Genomic DNA, 18,402 nt, shown 5'->3' with positions numbered 1-18,402 from the left:
AGATCTCGATGGCACAGCGCCCGTTGAGCTACAGCTGTACACCTTGACTTTGTTGATTTTCCTCCGAGCGTACGTTGATGTGTGGGAAAAAATTCTGTATTCTAAACTGAAATTGTTCGTTTACATATTACTGTCAGTTTAATAGAAGACTCTGCTAACATTCGCATTAGAGCACCACCAAGACTTGGTAATTTCTTTCGGATACAAGCTTAATAATGTTTTGAATGAAGCGATCGTAGAAGGAGAAATAGTGTTTTTAAAATCGAAAGGTTAACCGAAGGTTTTTTTCACGGGCTTATTTTATTTGTTCAATTTTTGCTGTGAAGTTGTATTACATCGAAGTATAATTAGTTGCATGGCGAAAGATTGCCCGTTGTTAAATCTGTTAGTTGGGGTAAAAAATTCTGTAACGTTGTAGGGACGGACTTCTGACGGTACAAAGATTTTGTGACGCGAAGTGAAAATTTTAGACAGCATCTCAGGTTGTGTTTTATTAATAAAGTGTTGGTCCATTTTGTATTGCACGTGTTTTCTTAAGATTTCCTCGGTCGGTTGGCTAATGCAACTTTTAAATCGGACGAATGAAAACTGTTGCCGAAATCCCCGCAGATTTACTCGGAATTTCTTGGGTCAGTAGCCTTGCAAATCGCGTGCACATTTTTCAAATAAATGGACAAAGTTCTTTCCATCCTGTGTAGTAATGTGGATTGATAAAAATCGAATCGGTCGGTTACCCTTGTATATTTACAAAACTGTGCGGTAGACGCAGTGGTTCGGCAGGGATTTTTCCACTCATCGATAAAATAATATTTTCAGTTGGTAATTTGTCCTCGCTGCGTGTACTAGAGTGAGGGTTTTACGTCACAGTTGAAATGTCTTAAAAGGTGTTATGTTATTTATCCATGGGTTTTTGTACACCACACGTCGGCTTATCCTTCAAGCAGCTGTGAAGAGAGCAAGATGTAGACCTGATATTCTAGTAGCTCTTTGTAAAATATTGTTCCTAAGTCGGTACACTGTTAGATTAAGAATATATCTTGTTGTTCCATTATTAGCATCTGCAGGAAAGTGAACACAATATGCCACCATTATTTTTGTCCTATAGTCTTTGTACCTTGATGTGCTAAAAGGATTCTTTGCAGACACTGTAGTTGTAATGGCACATCCTGGGTGAAATCCAATGTTGTTGGCCCTTTTGTGTCTCAAAGTTTTGTCAGTGAATTTAGGAACCAATTTTGTTCCTGGATTGGGGACAACCCCAAATTGTTTCCAGATAGCAGTGGAATTATTTGGTGACTTTATCATCAACTGTTTGTTCTTTAAAAGTTATGTTAAGTCTGTCAAGTTATTTTTTATCACATTGGTATATCTATGCATAGCCCTTCAAAAGACAGTAATTTTAATTAGTTCTTCTGAATAACAGCATGTTCAATAATAATTTTTCACTTTTTATTTCCTGCCCTGTTGTTACACTTGAGCCAGGTTTTCACATGGTGGTTGTTGATACCCTTCCAACTCAAGTTGTGTTTGTCTTTCATTAACACAGATGATGAATAGCTTCATCTTCCTTAAATAGTTTTACTGCTGGTTAATCATCCAGATGTGAACTAGTAGTTAGCTAAAACTTTGGTTTTGTTTGTCAAATTCATCTTGTGGTTGGTCAAGATTCAGTGTATCAGCCCCAATTACAGCTGTAGTGCTTGTGTAGAGCTCTGCCTCAATTATTGTAGATCTTGTAGGCAGAAGCAGTTAGCTTTGTGAGCTTTCCCCATTAATTTTTTTCACAAGTAAACTCATATATCAAGGCTGCAAATAACAGTCGGTCATCGGACAATTGTCCGGTAAATCTGAGATTTTGACAGGTAAAAGCTTAGCCTGGTCGGACACTCTGACGGGGCATTTCTGATAAACGAAAAATATCTTAACTGGAAATTTGTGGCCAAATATGGCACAATTTTTTTTATTATACTGCCACACAATACTATGCAAAAAAAGCTTTGTTATTATAGTTTCACCTTTATTCCATTTCTGAGCAATAATTTTAACACGCGCAATGCGTCGTCTCAAATGTCACATCGAATTGTGCTAGTATCGATTTTATACTCAGTTTATTTCGCTTTTTAGTCATTCCAATTTGCAACCAACATTTGGGCAGAGGTTCTACTCTGAAATACCAAAATGTCTCAATCCAGTCTGGTCCGACCAGACTGGCTTTTTGTCAGGCCAAAACTTATCTTTGGCCTGACAAATGACTTGCTTGTAGACAAAAATTATTTGCATGCTTGTATACTGTTTGAGGCATATAATGGTGTGTTGCACCATAAAGCAGACTTTTGTATGATACTGTGATTGCAAAATCTATATGGTACATATGCACATTTCATTGACGTCATCATTTGCATGAAAATATTTCATTGATTTGTACATGTACATTTAGCATTTTTTTGCTTGTGTGTTTCTTATCATAAATTGAATATTCACAACCGGTTGCATTTTGAAGATGTTACAACTCAAGTGAATTGTGAAGCTGTAAATTCAAGCATACATCTATAAGATTTTCACATGTAGTAAAGTAGCACGTTTTGTTTTAAGGTTGTGTAAAAATTACTTCTTGTAATGATACAATATTATCAACAATTGTCTAGATCAGATATGATGCACACTACCCACAGTATAAAAAATTAACCACAAACATTGGAAGCAGACAAAAAGATGTTACATTGAAATGTTTGTATGTCTCGTTAATAACCCAGTTAGTATTTGATGTGATCACGTAGCTAAATGGAAGAAGCAAGTCATCAGTCAGCTACTTGTCTATTGATGTTACATGGGCCCTGAGTACAACAATATTCTAATGTAAAGTTTCTTAAGCTTTTACTCTCAACACTTAAGATACCAAATCGTCTGTTGTGTATACCTGGGGTGGTAAAACAGAGTTTTCTTGTTGCATTTATGAAAATGTACTGGTTCTTTATATTTAAGTGCAGTAATTGTATTAGATATTACTTGTAATTTACCATGATGTGAACAGTATTAATATAGCCTGTCGGTGCATGTGTACAGCAACAAGTTAGATATTGAAGAAGAAGCACATTTGATATTTTTAAGTGCTTGCATATTGATCTATTTGCAGTTTTTAAAACAAGGAAGAAGTACAGCTTAAATTGAAACTTCAGTGAGCTTTTCTTCCATGTAGCTTCTGGTTTTCATACACTTGTAAATGGGTACAAAACCTTTTTTCTTGTCAACAATTAGTTGTGCTGGGTTTCTTTCTTCCTTATTAGGTGCATAAGGTCTGGTCAACTGGTTTTGTCATTTATAACAAATATATTTAATAATCACTGTGTGTAATTAAAGGTTTTAAAAAAGAAAAGATTGAGACAGCTATCTAGTCTTTTGTCTTAATCCCGATTATTAGCCTTTTAATTCCCGAAAGTAATCAGCATCAAGTTTTTCATTGAAATACCAATTCATTTTCAATACCAATTCATTTTCAAGCATGAAATTGAAAGCATGAAATTACAAAAAATTATTCTCAAGGATGTGTTCCAAACTATGCGAGCTAATGCGAGCTAACACATTTCCCATTGCATACATTATACTTTTATCATTATCCTAATTCAGCCTCAAAATTGAAACTAAGAAATGAATTGGTTTGTCTAGCAATGCACGCAGAAATTTCAATTAATTGTTTTTTGTATTTTCAAAATATAAAGTTTTTCTGTTATTATTATTTTTATTTAGTTGTTTTTGCTTTTAATAGCAGGCTGGCACATTATATGAGATACTTAAGTGCCTTTTATTTGTGACTTAGTTTCAATCATTTTCCTTGATGTTGCTTAGTACTAATGTGTGGAATGTCGTAGATAATGCAGCAACGAACTTATAGATGTTGACTTTGTATGTGTTTAATAGAAACTTTGGTGGGAGGATTAATTTATATTTTGGTACAAATGCAGGTGTAGTGCTTTTGGTAATTGTGTCTTCTGAGAAAGATCAGATTACAATGTACGTGTACATGAATTTTAAAACATTCCTGAATTGCAGATGTTAGTTTTTTTACATTTTCCAAGTTGCGTATCATGTGCTCTATTAATATTGCACAATGCAAACTCATTGTCAAATAGTCCTATCTGTCATTACAATTTCTTTTTGCAGTAATTCTACAGTGTTGTTCTGGTAATTTCTTGTTATCTATATCTTTTGTGAGATTCAACATTGTGATTCACATCCACTGACATATTTGTTTTCAGTGATTTGTGTGTAGTTGGCAGTCACTCTTAGAAGTTGCTTGATGGCTTGAAATTTCTCGATACTTTTTCCATTGGCAAAGATTCGTTTACCCACATCAGTTCAGAATATTCTGCATTATTAAAAGAGGATAAATTGTAGACGTTTTTAACAATTTTCTAACTAGACAAACGTCTGCTATAGAGTTTGGTTGCTAGTTGTGCTTAGACATAGTTATGTGGTGTTTTTATAAACTATTTAGTATGCATGTAACTATATGGAAAGCTAAGTTTCTTTTAATGGGACTCCTAGCTTCAGTTCTGTGGTCAATACATGAACACACACTTCCGCTTTCATGCTTTGTCAATAGTGGGTATGATTAAACAAACAAATAATCTGTGTTTCATGTTTAAATCTACATAAAATGGTAGTGGACCAGATTTATGCATCTCAATCCTTTATACTTTGCGAAAATTAAGCATCATCATTTGTGACATCTGTGTAAGCTTGTCACATAAGTACCGAAATAATTTTATTATTGAGAGGTCAATTTTGCTTTCTTTGTACATGTATAATTCAGGGTATTTTCCACTTGAACATTTGTTTATTTTTTTTTTTATTATTTCTATTTTTTGCAGTTGTTTCGAGAGGTCAGGATCATGAAGTTTCTTGACCATCCCAACATTGGTAAATATATATTTTTTGGGTTTTACTAAATGAAATGTCCTGTACATTGGTGTGAGATCTAGTCGATGTCTTTAGAAATTCATGTAGTTTGCACTACAAACAAAGCCCACTTCGCAGGCTTATCATTTACCTTTTGTTCCCTGCAGAAAGCTGAAAACTCATACATATTCTCCTTTATTAATCCTCTAAACATGGACGCTCTCTTAATTCAATTTTACGTACACGTATGCTGTTGTTTAGATTGGTGTTTGATAATTTGGAAGTTTGATACCAGTTCAATATGTTTGTTAGTACATGTAGTTTTTTATGGCAGAATCCCTGCGGCACATGTACTCCAAAGAAACATGAGGGGACACTGTACAGAATACACTAGTACACTTGACATTTTTTGTTATTCGCTGGTGCTTCACTGTAGGATGACGCAACGTGAATTGCAAATCTGACTGTGATTGCTATATGGGGTCAAACAAAGTTAATACTTTTTTATCCCTTGAGAAAGCCTAAAATGTCTGCGATAGCACTGTCGTAATTTAAGATTTAAGGGCTTTTTGTGTTGTTGCAAAGTAAGGTGTGCTGACGAGATTGTCTTATTGTTTTACAGTGAAGCTCTATGAGGTCATAGAAACTGACAAGACTCTGTACCTTGTCATGGAGTACGCAAGTGGAGGTATGGAAATGTAAAAGTCATATAATCATATATTCTATTTCTTTCTTTTTTCTTTTTTTTTTATCAATAAAAAGGTAGCGCGAGTGCCTCTTAGAAATGCACCACAAAATGTAGGACATGCAGGGCAGGAAAAAAAATGAAATCCAGTTGCATAGTGGGCCAGTACATTTCAGTTTTCAGTTGCTCAACTAAAATATTACTTGCTCAGTAGGCACGTAATGTTCATGCACCTTATCAGCTACATCATTTACCAGGTACTGTCTGTAATCAGTGATAGACTATAGGGTTATGCTCAAGGATTTTAAATTGATTTGTGCTTTCAACTCATTGTTTTGCTCATCTTGCAGTCTTGAGTTTTGAAATTGATTTGATTGGAAATTATCACTAACAAGACTACTGAGGCTAATTTCACTTGCCCTCCTGACCACCAAACTTCCATTTGTACTTGCCCAAGAGCAAAATTTACTTGTCCTGGGCAATCGGACCTGGGGTTTTTTCTGCCCTGACATGTAAAGGATTGAGACTTGCTAGTATGAATTCCCTTTACTCATCAATGACGTGTTTATTTGGCCAGTGTGCTCTTTCCTAATCATTTCTTACATAACTAGTGTAGTGTAATGAATTGAGCCCCCTTATTATTTGTTTTGTAGGTGAAGTTTTCGACTACCTTGTAGCACATGGTAGAATGAAGGAGAAGGAGGCAAGAGCAAAGTTTAGACAGGTATTGATGATTGTTTAGTTTCTTTACCCCTGCATTTCTAATAATAATCTTGGTAATTCTCTAATACTTGATGTTTTCTTTTCTCTCTGTCTTAGATCGTATCTGCTGTGCAGTACTGCCATCAGAAGCATGTTATTCATAGGGATCTCAAGGTATAAGGGAGTTAAGTCTAGATTATTTGAGGTTTAGGGGAATTCATGAACAAGAATAGCAGTTCTTATCAAAATATCACAGAAGAAAAGGGATGCCTTACATTTGCCTATTTCATTAATGGGTTCTCAGTGCCAGATCTCCAAGCACAATGAGCTACCTACAATGCAATTTACGATTGCCTAGTTCATGATCATGACTTATTTTGGTTACCTCTGATTCTTTGCTCAAACGATATCAAATGCCTAGATTTCTAATTGTTGGACCAGAAATGATGATTAATCAGCTGTGTATACTGATATTGGTCCAGTGCCCAGTAAAACTACAGCTTTTCCTCACTACATGTAGTTCTTTTGTACTTTTTGAAGGCTTTTTAAACCAGTAATTCCCAACTTACATCATACACACTGCCAAACAGACATGAAATGAGGATAACAGTAATCATCAACCAGGGAATATTGTGATATCCAAACAGCTTCTCCAAACTATAACTGAAGGACTGGTATGACAACACGCATGGAGAATTCATACCTTGTGAACCTTGCAGGGCAGGAAAAAAATTGAAAATCCATTTGAGGTGGCCAATATGACATTGGGAGGACAAATGTGAACAAAGTATGCTTGGATTTTAAACCAATCCATGCTCTCAACTCGGTGTTTCACTCATCTGGCAGCCTTAAGTCTGAATTAGTTTCTTACTCGAAAACTGACATTTTCACTCAGATCCTTAAGGCTACTGAGGAGTATTTCACATCATTGCTTACTAAACTTATATTATCACTTGCCCAAGAACAAAATTTACTCTCCTCAGGGAATCGGATTTGGGGTTTTTTCCTGCAATAACTTGAGAGTGGTGATGAGTGTATAAATACTTCTCTTTGTTTCTTCTCTTTCTAGGCTGAAAATTTACTTTTAGACGGAGACATGAACATTAAGATAGCAGACTTTGGTTTTAGTAATGAATTCACTCCAGGCAACAAACTAGATACCTTTTGTGGCAGCCCACCTTATGCAGCACCAGAGCTGTTTCAAGGGAAGAAGTATGACGGCCCAGAGGTTGATGTCTGGAGTTTAGGTGTAATTTTATACACTCTAGTCAGCGGGTCACTTCCATTTGATGGACAAAATTTAAAAGTAAGAATATTTTTGTTTACCGCTGTCATTCTCATCGATTGTGAATTTCGATCTTTTGTTTTGCCAATCCACACGTCTCTGACTTCTGTCCATCAACATTTTAATGGAAAGCGACTTTAAATGTTTCTTTGTAGGAATTAAGAGAAAGAGTACTCCGAGGAAAATATAGGATACCTTTTTATATGTCGACAGGTGAGTCAGTAAACATAAATTTGTTTGAATGGTACTATAGATCAGAACTATACACCCTTACAGTCTATTGGATCTGTTTTATGTTCCCCTTGGTGAATCCCTCTTATAGAGAAAGTCATCTTAAATTTTGAAGATACATAACAACTTTAGAACTGAAGTTTTTTTTGTAGGTTTGAATACTTTTATGCTGTGATAAAATGGTTTTCAACTGCTTTGCATAATGTAATTTGTTTTAATTTGATTTTTTTTCTCTTTTTTCCAAGACTGTGAGAATCTATTAAAGAGATTTTTAGTGCTTAATCCAACAAAACGATCTAGACTAGAGGTGGGTATCTTTGTGTTGTTATTTCCCTTCAGCTGAAGTAGACACTCCTAACAATATCAGTATGTGTATTGGTACTGAGGTGGCAAACTAGAATGAAGAGAATCATCTAACTTATCGTGATGAGCTATCAAATTCTCCAAAGTGACTTAAGCGGTGTAGGCTTACCTTAGAAGAATTGAGATGTCGTGTTTGATGCATGTTTGATGCTTGCAAAAGGAACTTAAGGGTTCTGTTTTGTTATCTTGTGTGGATTTGTGTTTCTGATTATTGCTCATACATTACAGTAGGCCATCTTCACTCCTGGTAGGGGGAGCATAGGGCATCACCCATGGATCTCCATCTGACCCTATTTTTGGTAGTTCTCTCAACCTCTATCCAAGTGATGTTCTTTGTAGTGAGCTAGTAATTATTGCTCATGGTTAGATTTAATTGTAGAGCTTCATTCATTAATGTTAATAATTACTGTATTGGTGGTACTAAAGTTGTAATATTTATTACTCTGTAGCAAATTATGTCAGACAAGTGGATGAATTTAGGATATGATAATCAAGATCTTAAACCGTATAGTGAACCTACACCTGATTTTAAAGATGAAAGAAGAATAGGTAAGGAGTTTATAAAAGCAAGTACATATAGGTGTATACTGTTGTTTGACTATGTTGTTCAAAATGTAATTCCAACTTTTTTTATGTTCAGAAATTATGCTTCAAATGGGATTTTCAAGAGATGAGATCCAGGAAGCTTTGTCAAACAATAGATATGATGAGGTCATGGCCACGTACCTCCTCTTGGATGAGAGAAGGCAAAAATTAACAGTGAGTAATCTTAGCTTTGTGACTCTGAATTTAGTTCCATGATAGACCATTTCCAAGTTGCCTTTTGCCTCTGTGTCAAAATGAGTCCTGATGTAGAACCATTTACGTGAAAATTAGTTTGATTTACATGAAAATGAACGGGTAGAGGGAACATATTTTCATATGAATGGTTTTGCTCGAAGTCTCATTTTGACACAGAGGCAAAATGCAACTCGGAAATGACCTATTCTGTAACCGGTCCCAAAACATCTAATTTCTTTTGACAGTATCATAGAAATGTCAGTATGTTAAGAGACAATTCAGTCATTTATTTGCTTACAGTTGAATGGCTCCAGTGACCCACTAATGGAAAACACTAGTGCACCAAGACCAAGTACATCTATGCCGTCTGGTGTGCCTGCTCCTATTCGGCCAAGCCGAGCCAGTGCGAGGCGGGAGAGAGGAGATCGTGAATTACCTAGAAGGTATACTGAAGGTCGCACTCCTCATAAAACAGGCCCTGGTATAAGCAGGCAAGCATGATTAGGTTGCACCCTATCTAATTTTGTACTAACCTTTTATTTTGATGTTATTTTTATTTCTCTCTGTATTCTTCCTAAAATAACATTGAGTTCATTTTCAACTTCTGTTTTATATTGGAAATGTTCTCCCTTCGCTTACTAGTTAAATTTGAGAATTGTGCATACTAACCACTAACCTTACACGCTTTAAGTTTAACCAGTTTTCGTTAGATGCTCCGTGTTATTTTGCTCATTTATGACAGCTGGCTGAAGTTTAGAGTCATTAGTTCCGGGTTCAGTTATCATGAAAGCTTTTGTTGCTTTCAAGAGGTGTTTGGCGTTATTACATTGTTTCTTGTCAAAATTTCATTGAGACCCCAGAATCAGTTTTAGCTCTGAAAACCATTACCTCTGATTACACATTTATTTTCTTGAGGGATTGTGGGGCTGGGAGGTGGGGGGGGGGGGGGGGGGGGGAGGAGGTGGTGGGGAAGTGAAATCATTTTGTCACTTGTATAAGTCCTAGACACTATTTTAATTGTAATCTGTTCAGTCATACCAAGGTGTAGTTAAAGTTTAGGCTTGTTTGTGATGCGTTGACTGTTACTGAAGATAGGCTTGTGTAATTTTGATGTTGAATTATCACAAGCAGTGTTACTCCTTAATTGCCCTTGCATTGATAGAATGTAGGATAACCAATGCTAAACATTTTCAACAGAGCTGCTACTGAAGCAGGTGGAACAGTATCAAGTCAAGCAAAACCTATGGGCAGAGGAGAGCGGGATCGGGACAGAGGTGGTGTGATAAAGAACGCCGTTCCCAACGACGAGCGAGTGCCGTCATCTATTGGACGAGCTTCCAATCCTAACAAGGCTGAAATACCTGAACGTGCAGCAGATAGAAATCGAAGAGGAAAGACGCAAAGGGTTAGTTCTACAAGAATGGTTAAAATCTTTGTTGTCCTTACAGTAAATCTGTAATGTTACAATTTCTTACCGACTTCAAAATGACAATTAAGAGGTAGAAGCATTGCCAGTGTCTGATATTGGCAAACTGGTGATTTGATTGACCGCTCAGGACCCTAGATCACCATTTGGATGAAATCCCTGCTATTTCTGAAAAGTGGTTTTATCAATATGGTAAACTAATTTTACTGCTCAATCTTGGTTTCTTCTGACTTTGACAAATGGCTCAGAGCTTTACTCCTCGCCAAGTACCAGTCTACAGTATAGGAGCCTTCAGCTTGTGCAGAGCTTGCACAGTTCACTTGTTAATAAGCATTGATACCTGAAGCTGTGGTGGTCAATATGCTGATTTGAACTTATCATGTTATTTAGCAACACAGTATGCCACCAGGAATTATCAGAAGAAACACATATGTTTATGGGGAGAAACGGGCGGAAGAGAGGAACAGCACATCACAAACACCATCAAGTCAGGCAAATGGGAAAGGAGAAAGGTTTGTGACCAACATTTAAAACGGCATAAATACCCCACCATATATGCTGCGGTAGTTTTGTCTTGATGTTGTAGTTACACATATATGTCAGTCTGCCAAGTCAGTGCTGCAGTTCCACATTTGGGTTTTAAGAATGGTAAAAGGCCAGAATGAAAAGTATGAAAGTTATAGTAAGTGCAGTAGGGAAGAAAAGTAATCAACAAGACATTCAAACACTACAGCATGTGCATTATTACATTTGTACATGTGCCATTGCAAATGCAAACCTCTAGCATCTTTGTTATAACTTCTTCCTTTAGAATGTCTTCTTGCTTCTTATAATACTGGTGTCCTCTCTCTTGTAAACTTGGGTAAATCTGCAAAGCTCTTCCAAAGAAGTCAATCTCTTATCTTTTCGTTTCTCTGCCTTTCTATTAGTGCAACAGAACCCGGCCCTAGTGGCAGTAGCGTGGGTGCTGGCAGACCCACTTCTAAGCAACCTCCACCAGATCTTGGTAACAGGTTATCACCCACACGTAGATCTCTTCCACCAGTTGCTATTCACCAGGAAAATAGGCATAGAGCCGGGTGAGTGTGCTCTGTCCGTAATTACTTTAGTTTCAAAGAGTGATCCATGACAAGCACAGTATTGTTGCCCTGTTTCAAGTCAGCGTTATTTGGTCACCATGCAATATTCCTCCTGACTGATAGCCACTTTGTGCAGTCTGCTATTTCCTTGTGAAAGATTCATCTGTGATTCAACCCAAAGAAAACAACACTGACAGTATTGCAGCTCAACAGAGATTTGTTGTGGGTCTGGATTGATTGTTGTGCACAGAGACTCAAGAGCAATCAACAGCCTGTTAGAGACAATGTACAGATCTTTGTAGACATTTGTCGTCCAAATTGAAGTTTTGGATTGAATCATGGAAATCTTTTATGAGGAATGAGTGGGTGAAAACAGGTGGCTATTCAGTACCTCTCTAAAATTCATTTTTTGTAAAAAAAAAAAAAAGATAAGAATACCACATCTTGGAGGTGTGATTCAGATTGATTTATTTCCACATCCTATCCACCAGCCATAGTCATTACTATCCATTGTTGCTCAAGGTATAAATTTACTTTTTTAAAATATTGCTTTTTCAACTTTGGTACATGTTCCTCATTGCCAGTTTTTACTATGGAATTTAATGGCAATGACTTGCTAATGTCAGCTGAAAATTGAACTGCATGTTTTTCTTTACTGCTGCTGTTAAAAATTCTTTCCGACATGCATTCATTTGTGCAACTTTAAGTTTGGGTAAAAGTGCTGAAACTTAATCTTTTTCTTGCATCCAATATCATCTCACATTGTACGTGTATTTTATATGGGTCACCGGTGTAGTTTTGAATGAACATTACTACTCCACTGTTGATTTTCGTATTGTTTTCCAGAAGTACATTTCTGTACTTCTTATGACAAGGCAACTTTGAAATTAACTTGATATTTTTCCTTGTACTTATTTCTGTCCTTTAATTTTTATTATCACCATTTGTTTCTTCCAGGAGGACAAATCCCAACTCTGAAGTTCAACCTCCACCGTCGCGGCTTGGAACTAGAAACATGACAGCACGGAGTACTTTCCATAGCGGTCAGACACGACCTCGCACCCAAAATGGGCCCGAGAGAGCTAACGATCCTTTGGGCCCTGGTGGGAGACCCTCACTTCTTAGTAAGCTTACGTCCAGATTTAGTAAGAGGTATGTATTACTACCAAAAATTATACTCTCTTTGTGGATTGTTTGGTAAAATACAAATTTCTCACTTATCAACTTTCAAAAAATACATGTATGATGTTGGAAACGGTGACAGTGTTTAGTAAACATGAAGCAAATAGAACACTGTTGTTATCCCCATAGGTCACAATCCTTTTCGGTTACTGTCAAGAGTCATGATCTTTGGCTGTGTCTAGTCCACAGTTCACTAGCCGACAAGCGACAGCATGAAATACGTCTGCGTTCACAGGTCAACAATTCACAGACTTCTGCTCAGACTTAGGGTTTTTTCCACTCAAGTCGGATTGGCCAACAATTGAAAATAAGCAATCTGTCTGCTCAAAAAATTAAACCAAGCTAGATGTTGTGATTCTTGTTGGTGATCAGAAGGATCATGAGTTTTCGGGAATGATAAAACACAGGCAAAAGTGATAAAACCTACTACTTTATGGAAATGTTTTGTTCAAATGTGGATGCAATGAGACAATCCAAAGAACTTCAAACCCCACTAGTAGTTTCTAATCAAGTCCAGCAGTTGCAGTTTGTCTCTCATCTGATTGTATTTCATTGTAACTTGTTTTATTCATTGTTCATGGTTGTAGATGGCTTTTGTGTGGGTTCCATATTTTGGAGACTGACGAAAGCCTTGTTTTTTTTTTCCAGTGATTGTGAATTCTAAGTTATTGTAAATTGTTTGTCTGAATACTTTGTCAAAATACAATCAAAATTTCTTCATACGTGTTTGTAACAGCTCTTCTTTGGCTCTAAACAATGACATTAACTGGTTAAATTTTTTGGTTGTGTTCAAGTCAGTGGGAGCTACGTGTAAGTTATTGTAAACAATTAATTTTAACAAGTTGTATCCAAATAGACACTGCAGATCGAATTAAATCAACATAATGTGCCATTGATAGTGTGTTTACAACAAACAACTGCCTTTTCAGTGTTAATTCTATAAAATGAAACGGTTTGTTTATGAAACAGTGCTGCTCATCAGTAACCCTGTTTACTGCACAAGCAGACCTGTTTCCTACTTCAAAACCCCAAAATCTGAACGCTCTGGTTTGGAATTGAAAGACAAGTAAAGTGTATTAGTAAATTGTATCAACGCATTGCTGTTGATGGGGTGAGATAGTTAACCCCATGTAACTTCTTAGTCGGCAGTTGGACCCCACAGTGGCACCAAGGCCAGGTCCCCAAGGACAACGGTCAGTTGACAGTAACTTGTTAAACTCGTTTTTATCCTGTTTATAGACATTAAATTATGCTAATTTTCTGCTGGATATCTTAAATGTAAAAGTAAACCTCTCTCTTGTATGCCTCATTAAAATAATGTCAATGAAAATTAATTTAAAAGATGTTAAAAGTAATCAATGAAGGTTAGAATTTATCTAAATTTGTGTTAACATAAATAAACTGCTGGCTTTACTACACAAACTGCAATATTTAAGCATTATGCTGCAAGCCTTCTGTGGTGTGAAACAGTGCCCTGGGTAATTAGAGTTAAAACCCACCAATAAGAATCTGGTGTTTACAAACCTGTAGGCTAAAAGATCGCCCTTACAACTACCATTTTATGGGAGGCGCAGTGGCACATGGTTAGTGCGCTTGTCTCCAGATCGAGAGGTCAATGCTGGGGGTAACTTTGCGATGGACTAGCATCCCATCCATGGGGTAAGGGGGCGGGGGGGAAGAGTAGAAAAACTCCTAGTCGCTTCATGCTGCAGAAACTGGGATAAGCTCTGGCCTGATGGGTCACTTGGTTCATAAGGAGACTTCATAAGAATCTGAGCTTTAGCTGTGATATAGGTTCTTATTTGGAAATTAAGTTGCACTGCATTGAACGCAAAAAAAAAAAAAAAACCTGAAATAAATCTTACCTTTCTGACATAATTACCTGAACATGTTTTTCAAACAAGAGAACACTAAACCCATTTGGAGCAGCAACAATCCCATTAGGCACTACATACAAAATTACCTGTTTAGGCTAATTTTGAAAAATCCAGGTTCTTGTAGGTGGGTTTGTACTGTATTGTTGAGAGCATAGTTTGGTATTTGTGTCACAAATCTTTTCTCTACACTCACTGCACATTTATTCATTGTTGTTTTTCTACTGTTTGTTTTCCTTCCCTTGTACAATAATGTACAGTAAAATGTCACTGTGCAAGGGAGGAAAGAGACTGCTAACTTTGTCACAGCTCTCTGCTGACATGATAGTTTCTCCGTAGACCTATGGAACAAGCTTTGTCGCCAAGAGAACCAAGAGAGGTATCCCGAGGGAGCATAGGAGGCAGTGGACAAGGGTTAGTCGAGTCTTACTGTACACTACCTTGCATTAGTCGGGGCTACGTCTTAATGAGTGAAGTCAGTATGCTAGTCATTTCTATTTAGAAGAGAGCTTAACTCTTATGTTATTGCTTTTGACTGTCTTCTGTGTATCTGGTGTGAGGTGATGCAGTGTATAGGTGAACAGCTCCCGTCTGTCCTTACTGAAATGGTTAATTAATATCTTGAAGCTTTGTCTACACTATAGAGTCTCGAAAAACAGTCTGGCTTGAAATTTGACGAAAGTGGCGTTTATCATCCAAGCAGTTGTTTTCAGTTTGTTTTTAGTGATTTTCGGAACTAAAAACAGGCTTGAGTTATTGAAGTGAATAATTGAATTCTGTGTGTACAGAAGGTATTTAGCGTTTTCAAAGAAAATCAGATGAGCGTCATTGTCAGAAAATCTGGGGGAGGGGTGGTTAAGGCGAGGGAAAATGACTTTATGGAATGTTCTTTCTGTTAATTGTTGTACATGCAAGGGGACGATCGAGAGGGGAGGGGTGGGGACGCGTGAATTTGGGGTAGAGCAGTTAGGGGTGCGTGGGTTTGTAACTGAAAAATATCCAAAAACAATAAATCATTGAACTTATTTCTGTCCACATCGTCCGTACATGCAGACGTAAACGTTCTCTCTGGACCACTTAATGGCGCTTTTAATTTTTGCAATTCATACGCAAAGCCTTTCTTGACGACATCAGACAACATGTAATGTTCAGACCACGGTACAAATGCGCCTTGTATTCAGCGCCAAATATATTTCAAAAGCTGAATCAGGGAAGAGAATTGTGCTGCAACGGCGGGAAAAACGCAGTGAGTCGTCAACTTGGAGTTGATATGGTAGATGAACCCTGGCCTTAGATTTGTGTAGTTGATGTTTTGAGTGAGGCTGTCGCTCAAAACATCTGCTGCGAAGGAAGACGATACCTTGTCAACTCCAACGTTGATGTTGAACTCGTTACTTTATCATAGTTTGCTTCTTTGGCTGAATTTAAAATCAGGAAGTTGTACTGTTCCGTGCCAGGATAACTAATCAAAACTTTGTTTTCGTTTCATAATAATTCAATAAAGCAAATAAAGTTAATATCTTGCTGAATGAATGTCTTAAAAATGGTCGTGTATTGTGTAACTCAATCAGTTTGTTTTGAAACAGCAAGTGCTATAAGTGGTATATTTCAAGTACTTGCCCTCGAATGATAAAATGTCAGATTGTATAACTCGTTTTCTTGTGTCATTTAATTCAATTTATGTGATTTTAACTTTTGTGCCTTTCGTTAAATATGTCGTTATGTATCTTGGCCAGGTTTTTGGTCTAAACACGGACATTTCTTTTTGAAAGTTTGCTTTTAACTTAAACAAGGGTGCCAAGTAAAAAGATTTAAACAGAAATTAGTTTTTAGATAAAGAGCTTGTAAGCTGTATTTAAACGTGAACGGATGTAATATGTCTTAGGTACAGTAAAAATAAAATACGTGATAAATCTTTCAATAAAAACTGCTTAAACTGACCGCCTTTGTTAAGCTTGGAACTCGGAGAAGGCTTTTTACTGCATGACGTTACAAAAAGAGCATGTTTCAAACTCCACTAGCCGGCGCCAATAGCACGTTGTGACAAAACCCTCCCAGGGAGAGGGGCACGGTAAGTTGTTTTACTTCCCAGCATTCCTCAGTGCTACGCACGAAGTGACGTCATGTGGTACCTTCTCTGGGTTGGCTCCTGGATGGAACAGTGCAGCTTGGAAACGCGTCAGCTCCAGACCCCTCGCTGAGAAAACTCGTTTAATTTGATTGCGCATGGTTACGATCCTTGAAAGTTTCAAGGACGTTTTTGTTTTTTTTGGCCGTGACTTCTTTGCATTGTGGTTTTTCAACGTGAAATAACATTCGTTTTTTCTTGTGTGGTCTTCTGATTGTAATAACGCCTAATCAACGATTTTGTTGTCCCACGTAATTTGTGAATTTCTGGCGCCGTGTTTAACGTACTAAGGTTAATGTGTTTACATACAGAGCGTAAGACCTGCCGATTGAGTACTATAACACTGGATTAATAGCTGATCTAATGAAAACTGATGTGGACTAATTCTTTCATTTCTTGATGTAATAACTTGGCAGGTTAACTGAGGACTGGGACTCACCGTATAACATTGTTTAACATGAACTGTTGGGTTCACACTTCGTGCTCATTTAATACATGTCGTCTTTGTGTCTCACATCTTCATATTTTTTAGTCGTTTCAATTTTGAGTCGCGTGGTATCCGTGCGTTGGCTTCTCACTTTTATTGCACTCACCCACGTGATCACTCACCACTCCGCCATATTGTGTTCTGTTGGCTTGCTGATTTCTCTTTTTGGGACCATTTCAGATTAGTCCACATGTGATTTCATCAGCTATTAATGAACAGAAATTTGCACTTATTGTTTTTGTTATTTCAGTTTGTTTCCATTTGTCACGATTGTATTTTGCAAGTGCATGCATCACCTGATTATGCGAGTCCACTGCGTCGGCGTTAGCAGTGAAACGAGTCATTATACTTCGTGAATGGCCGAAAGCTAACCGATTCTCTTCCACTGCTTTCGACCTTTTTTTAAGAGAGTAGTAGCTACGTAAAAACACTTTTTCGAAAGCCGAAAGCTTGATGGACCTAGTAGAGGATCAAAATAGTCAGTCGTTGAATGATTCACCTGTTAGAATTGAAGTTTTTTTGCCAAGAGTTAGTGTCATTGCTCGCTGCTCGGGTAATGCATGCAATCTGTTTCCACTTCTGATTATTTTAGTTTATTTGTTGTTGTTTGCACCCCGTAGCCACCAGCACTACTCGAATTCTGTTTGTTTTGTCATTGAAAGCACAGTGTAAGGAAGTCACGGCTTATTGCCGCTATTACTAAGTCAGTGTACAATTCATTGTGGCTTACATGGCGAGGGGTCTGACGAGCTGTGTTGTTGCGTTCAAGGGCCCGAGGAGCTAGTTCATCCGGGGCAAAGTCCGTGTATCCGGACCCAAAGGCCCGTTCGAGCCCCAGGCGCAAATCTCTGCGAGGAACATTTGCTAGGCTCTCGCTCAGAAAGCACAAAAGAAGGCAGGTGTTGGCAAATCTGCGCCTGCGCAGTTGGACCAATCTCTGGCTAGTGCCAGTCTGTTATTTTTTCTCTTTTCGCGCATGCGCCCTGGACCGTGGTGAACTGAACTTAGCACTTGATTGGTTCAACGGTGTTGGCGCCTTGTTGTTTGAATTCAGTCTTCTTTCCACCAAACAGCCGCTAGAGTTGATTTCAGATGCTATTCAATACCTAAACCTAGGATGTGATTGGTTTAATGGCGGATGTGTTTGCTTGTTCGACTCCAGAGTTCCAGGGCTGCACAAACTTCATTCATACAAGCCAACTGAATCTAGCTTTTGATTGGTTCAATGGCGTATGCGTCCTTGTTGTAAATGTACTTGGATGGGACAAGTGTGCTTGATAGGTT

The 18,402-nt window shown here is 37.6% G+C and overlaps 1 protein-coding gene across 7 annotated transcripts in view; it reads left to right on the top strand.

The window, feature by feature from the left end:
- Positions 1-18,402, top strand: part of LOC110056174 (MAP/microtubule affinity-regulating kinase 3-like) — a 31,113-nt gene that overhangs the window by 9,995 nt on the left and 2,716 nt on the right. For 2 of the 7 annotated variants that reach the window (XM_089292627.1, XM_089292629.1), the window contains 17 exons: positions 4,869-4,917; positions 5,519-5,584; positions 6,235-6,305; positions 6,401-6,457; positions 7,353-7,589; positions 7,724-7,781; positions 8,045-8,106; positions 8,612-8,711; positions 8,803-8,921; positions 9,243-9,433; positions 10,140-10,347; positions 10,759-10,880; positions 11,298-11,447; positions 12,405-12,599; positions 13,772-13,822; positions 14,843-14,917; positions 17,888-18,013. In XM_089292627.1, the coding sequence (XP_089148753.1) occupies positions 4,869-4,917; positions 5,519-5,584; positions 6,235-6,305; positions 6,401-6,457; positions 7,353-7,589; positions 7,724-7,781; positions 8,045-8,106; positions 8,612-8,711; positions 8,803-8,921; positions 9,243-9,433; positions 10,140-10,347; positions 10,759-10,880; positions 11,298-11,447; positions 12,405-12,599; positions 13,772-13,822; positions 14,843-14,917; positions 17,888-18,013 (1,937 nt within the window). The remainder of the gene's footprint in view (positions 1-4,868; positions 4,918-5,518; positions 5,585-6,234; positions 6,306-6,400; positions 6,458-7,352; positions 7,590-7,723; positions 7,782-8,044; positions 8,107-8,611; positions 8,712-8,802; positions 8,922-9,242; positions 9,434-10,139; positions 10,348-10,758; positions 10,881-11,297; positions 11,448-12,404; positions 12,600-13,771; positions 13,823-14,842; positions 14,918-17,887; positions 18,014-18,402) is intronic. The other 5 variants (XM_089292628.1, XM_089292632.1, XM_089292630.1 and 2 more) reach the window with 5 other exon arrangements.

This window comes from Orbicella faveolata, unplaced genomic scaffold (assembly GCF_042242905.1).
Source record: "Orbicella faveolata isolate gen_17 unplaced genomic scaffold, um_ofav_v1 contig_24, whole genome shotgun sequence".
Taxonomy (NCBI): domain Eukaryota; kingdom Metazoa; phylum Cnidaria; class Anthozoa; order Scleractinia; family Merulinidae; genus Orbicella; species Orbicella faveolata.
The sequence above is the reverse complement of the archived record's forward strand: the minus strand, read 5'-3'. Positions and strand labels throughout refer to the sequence as shown.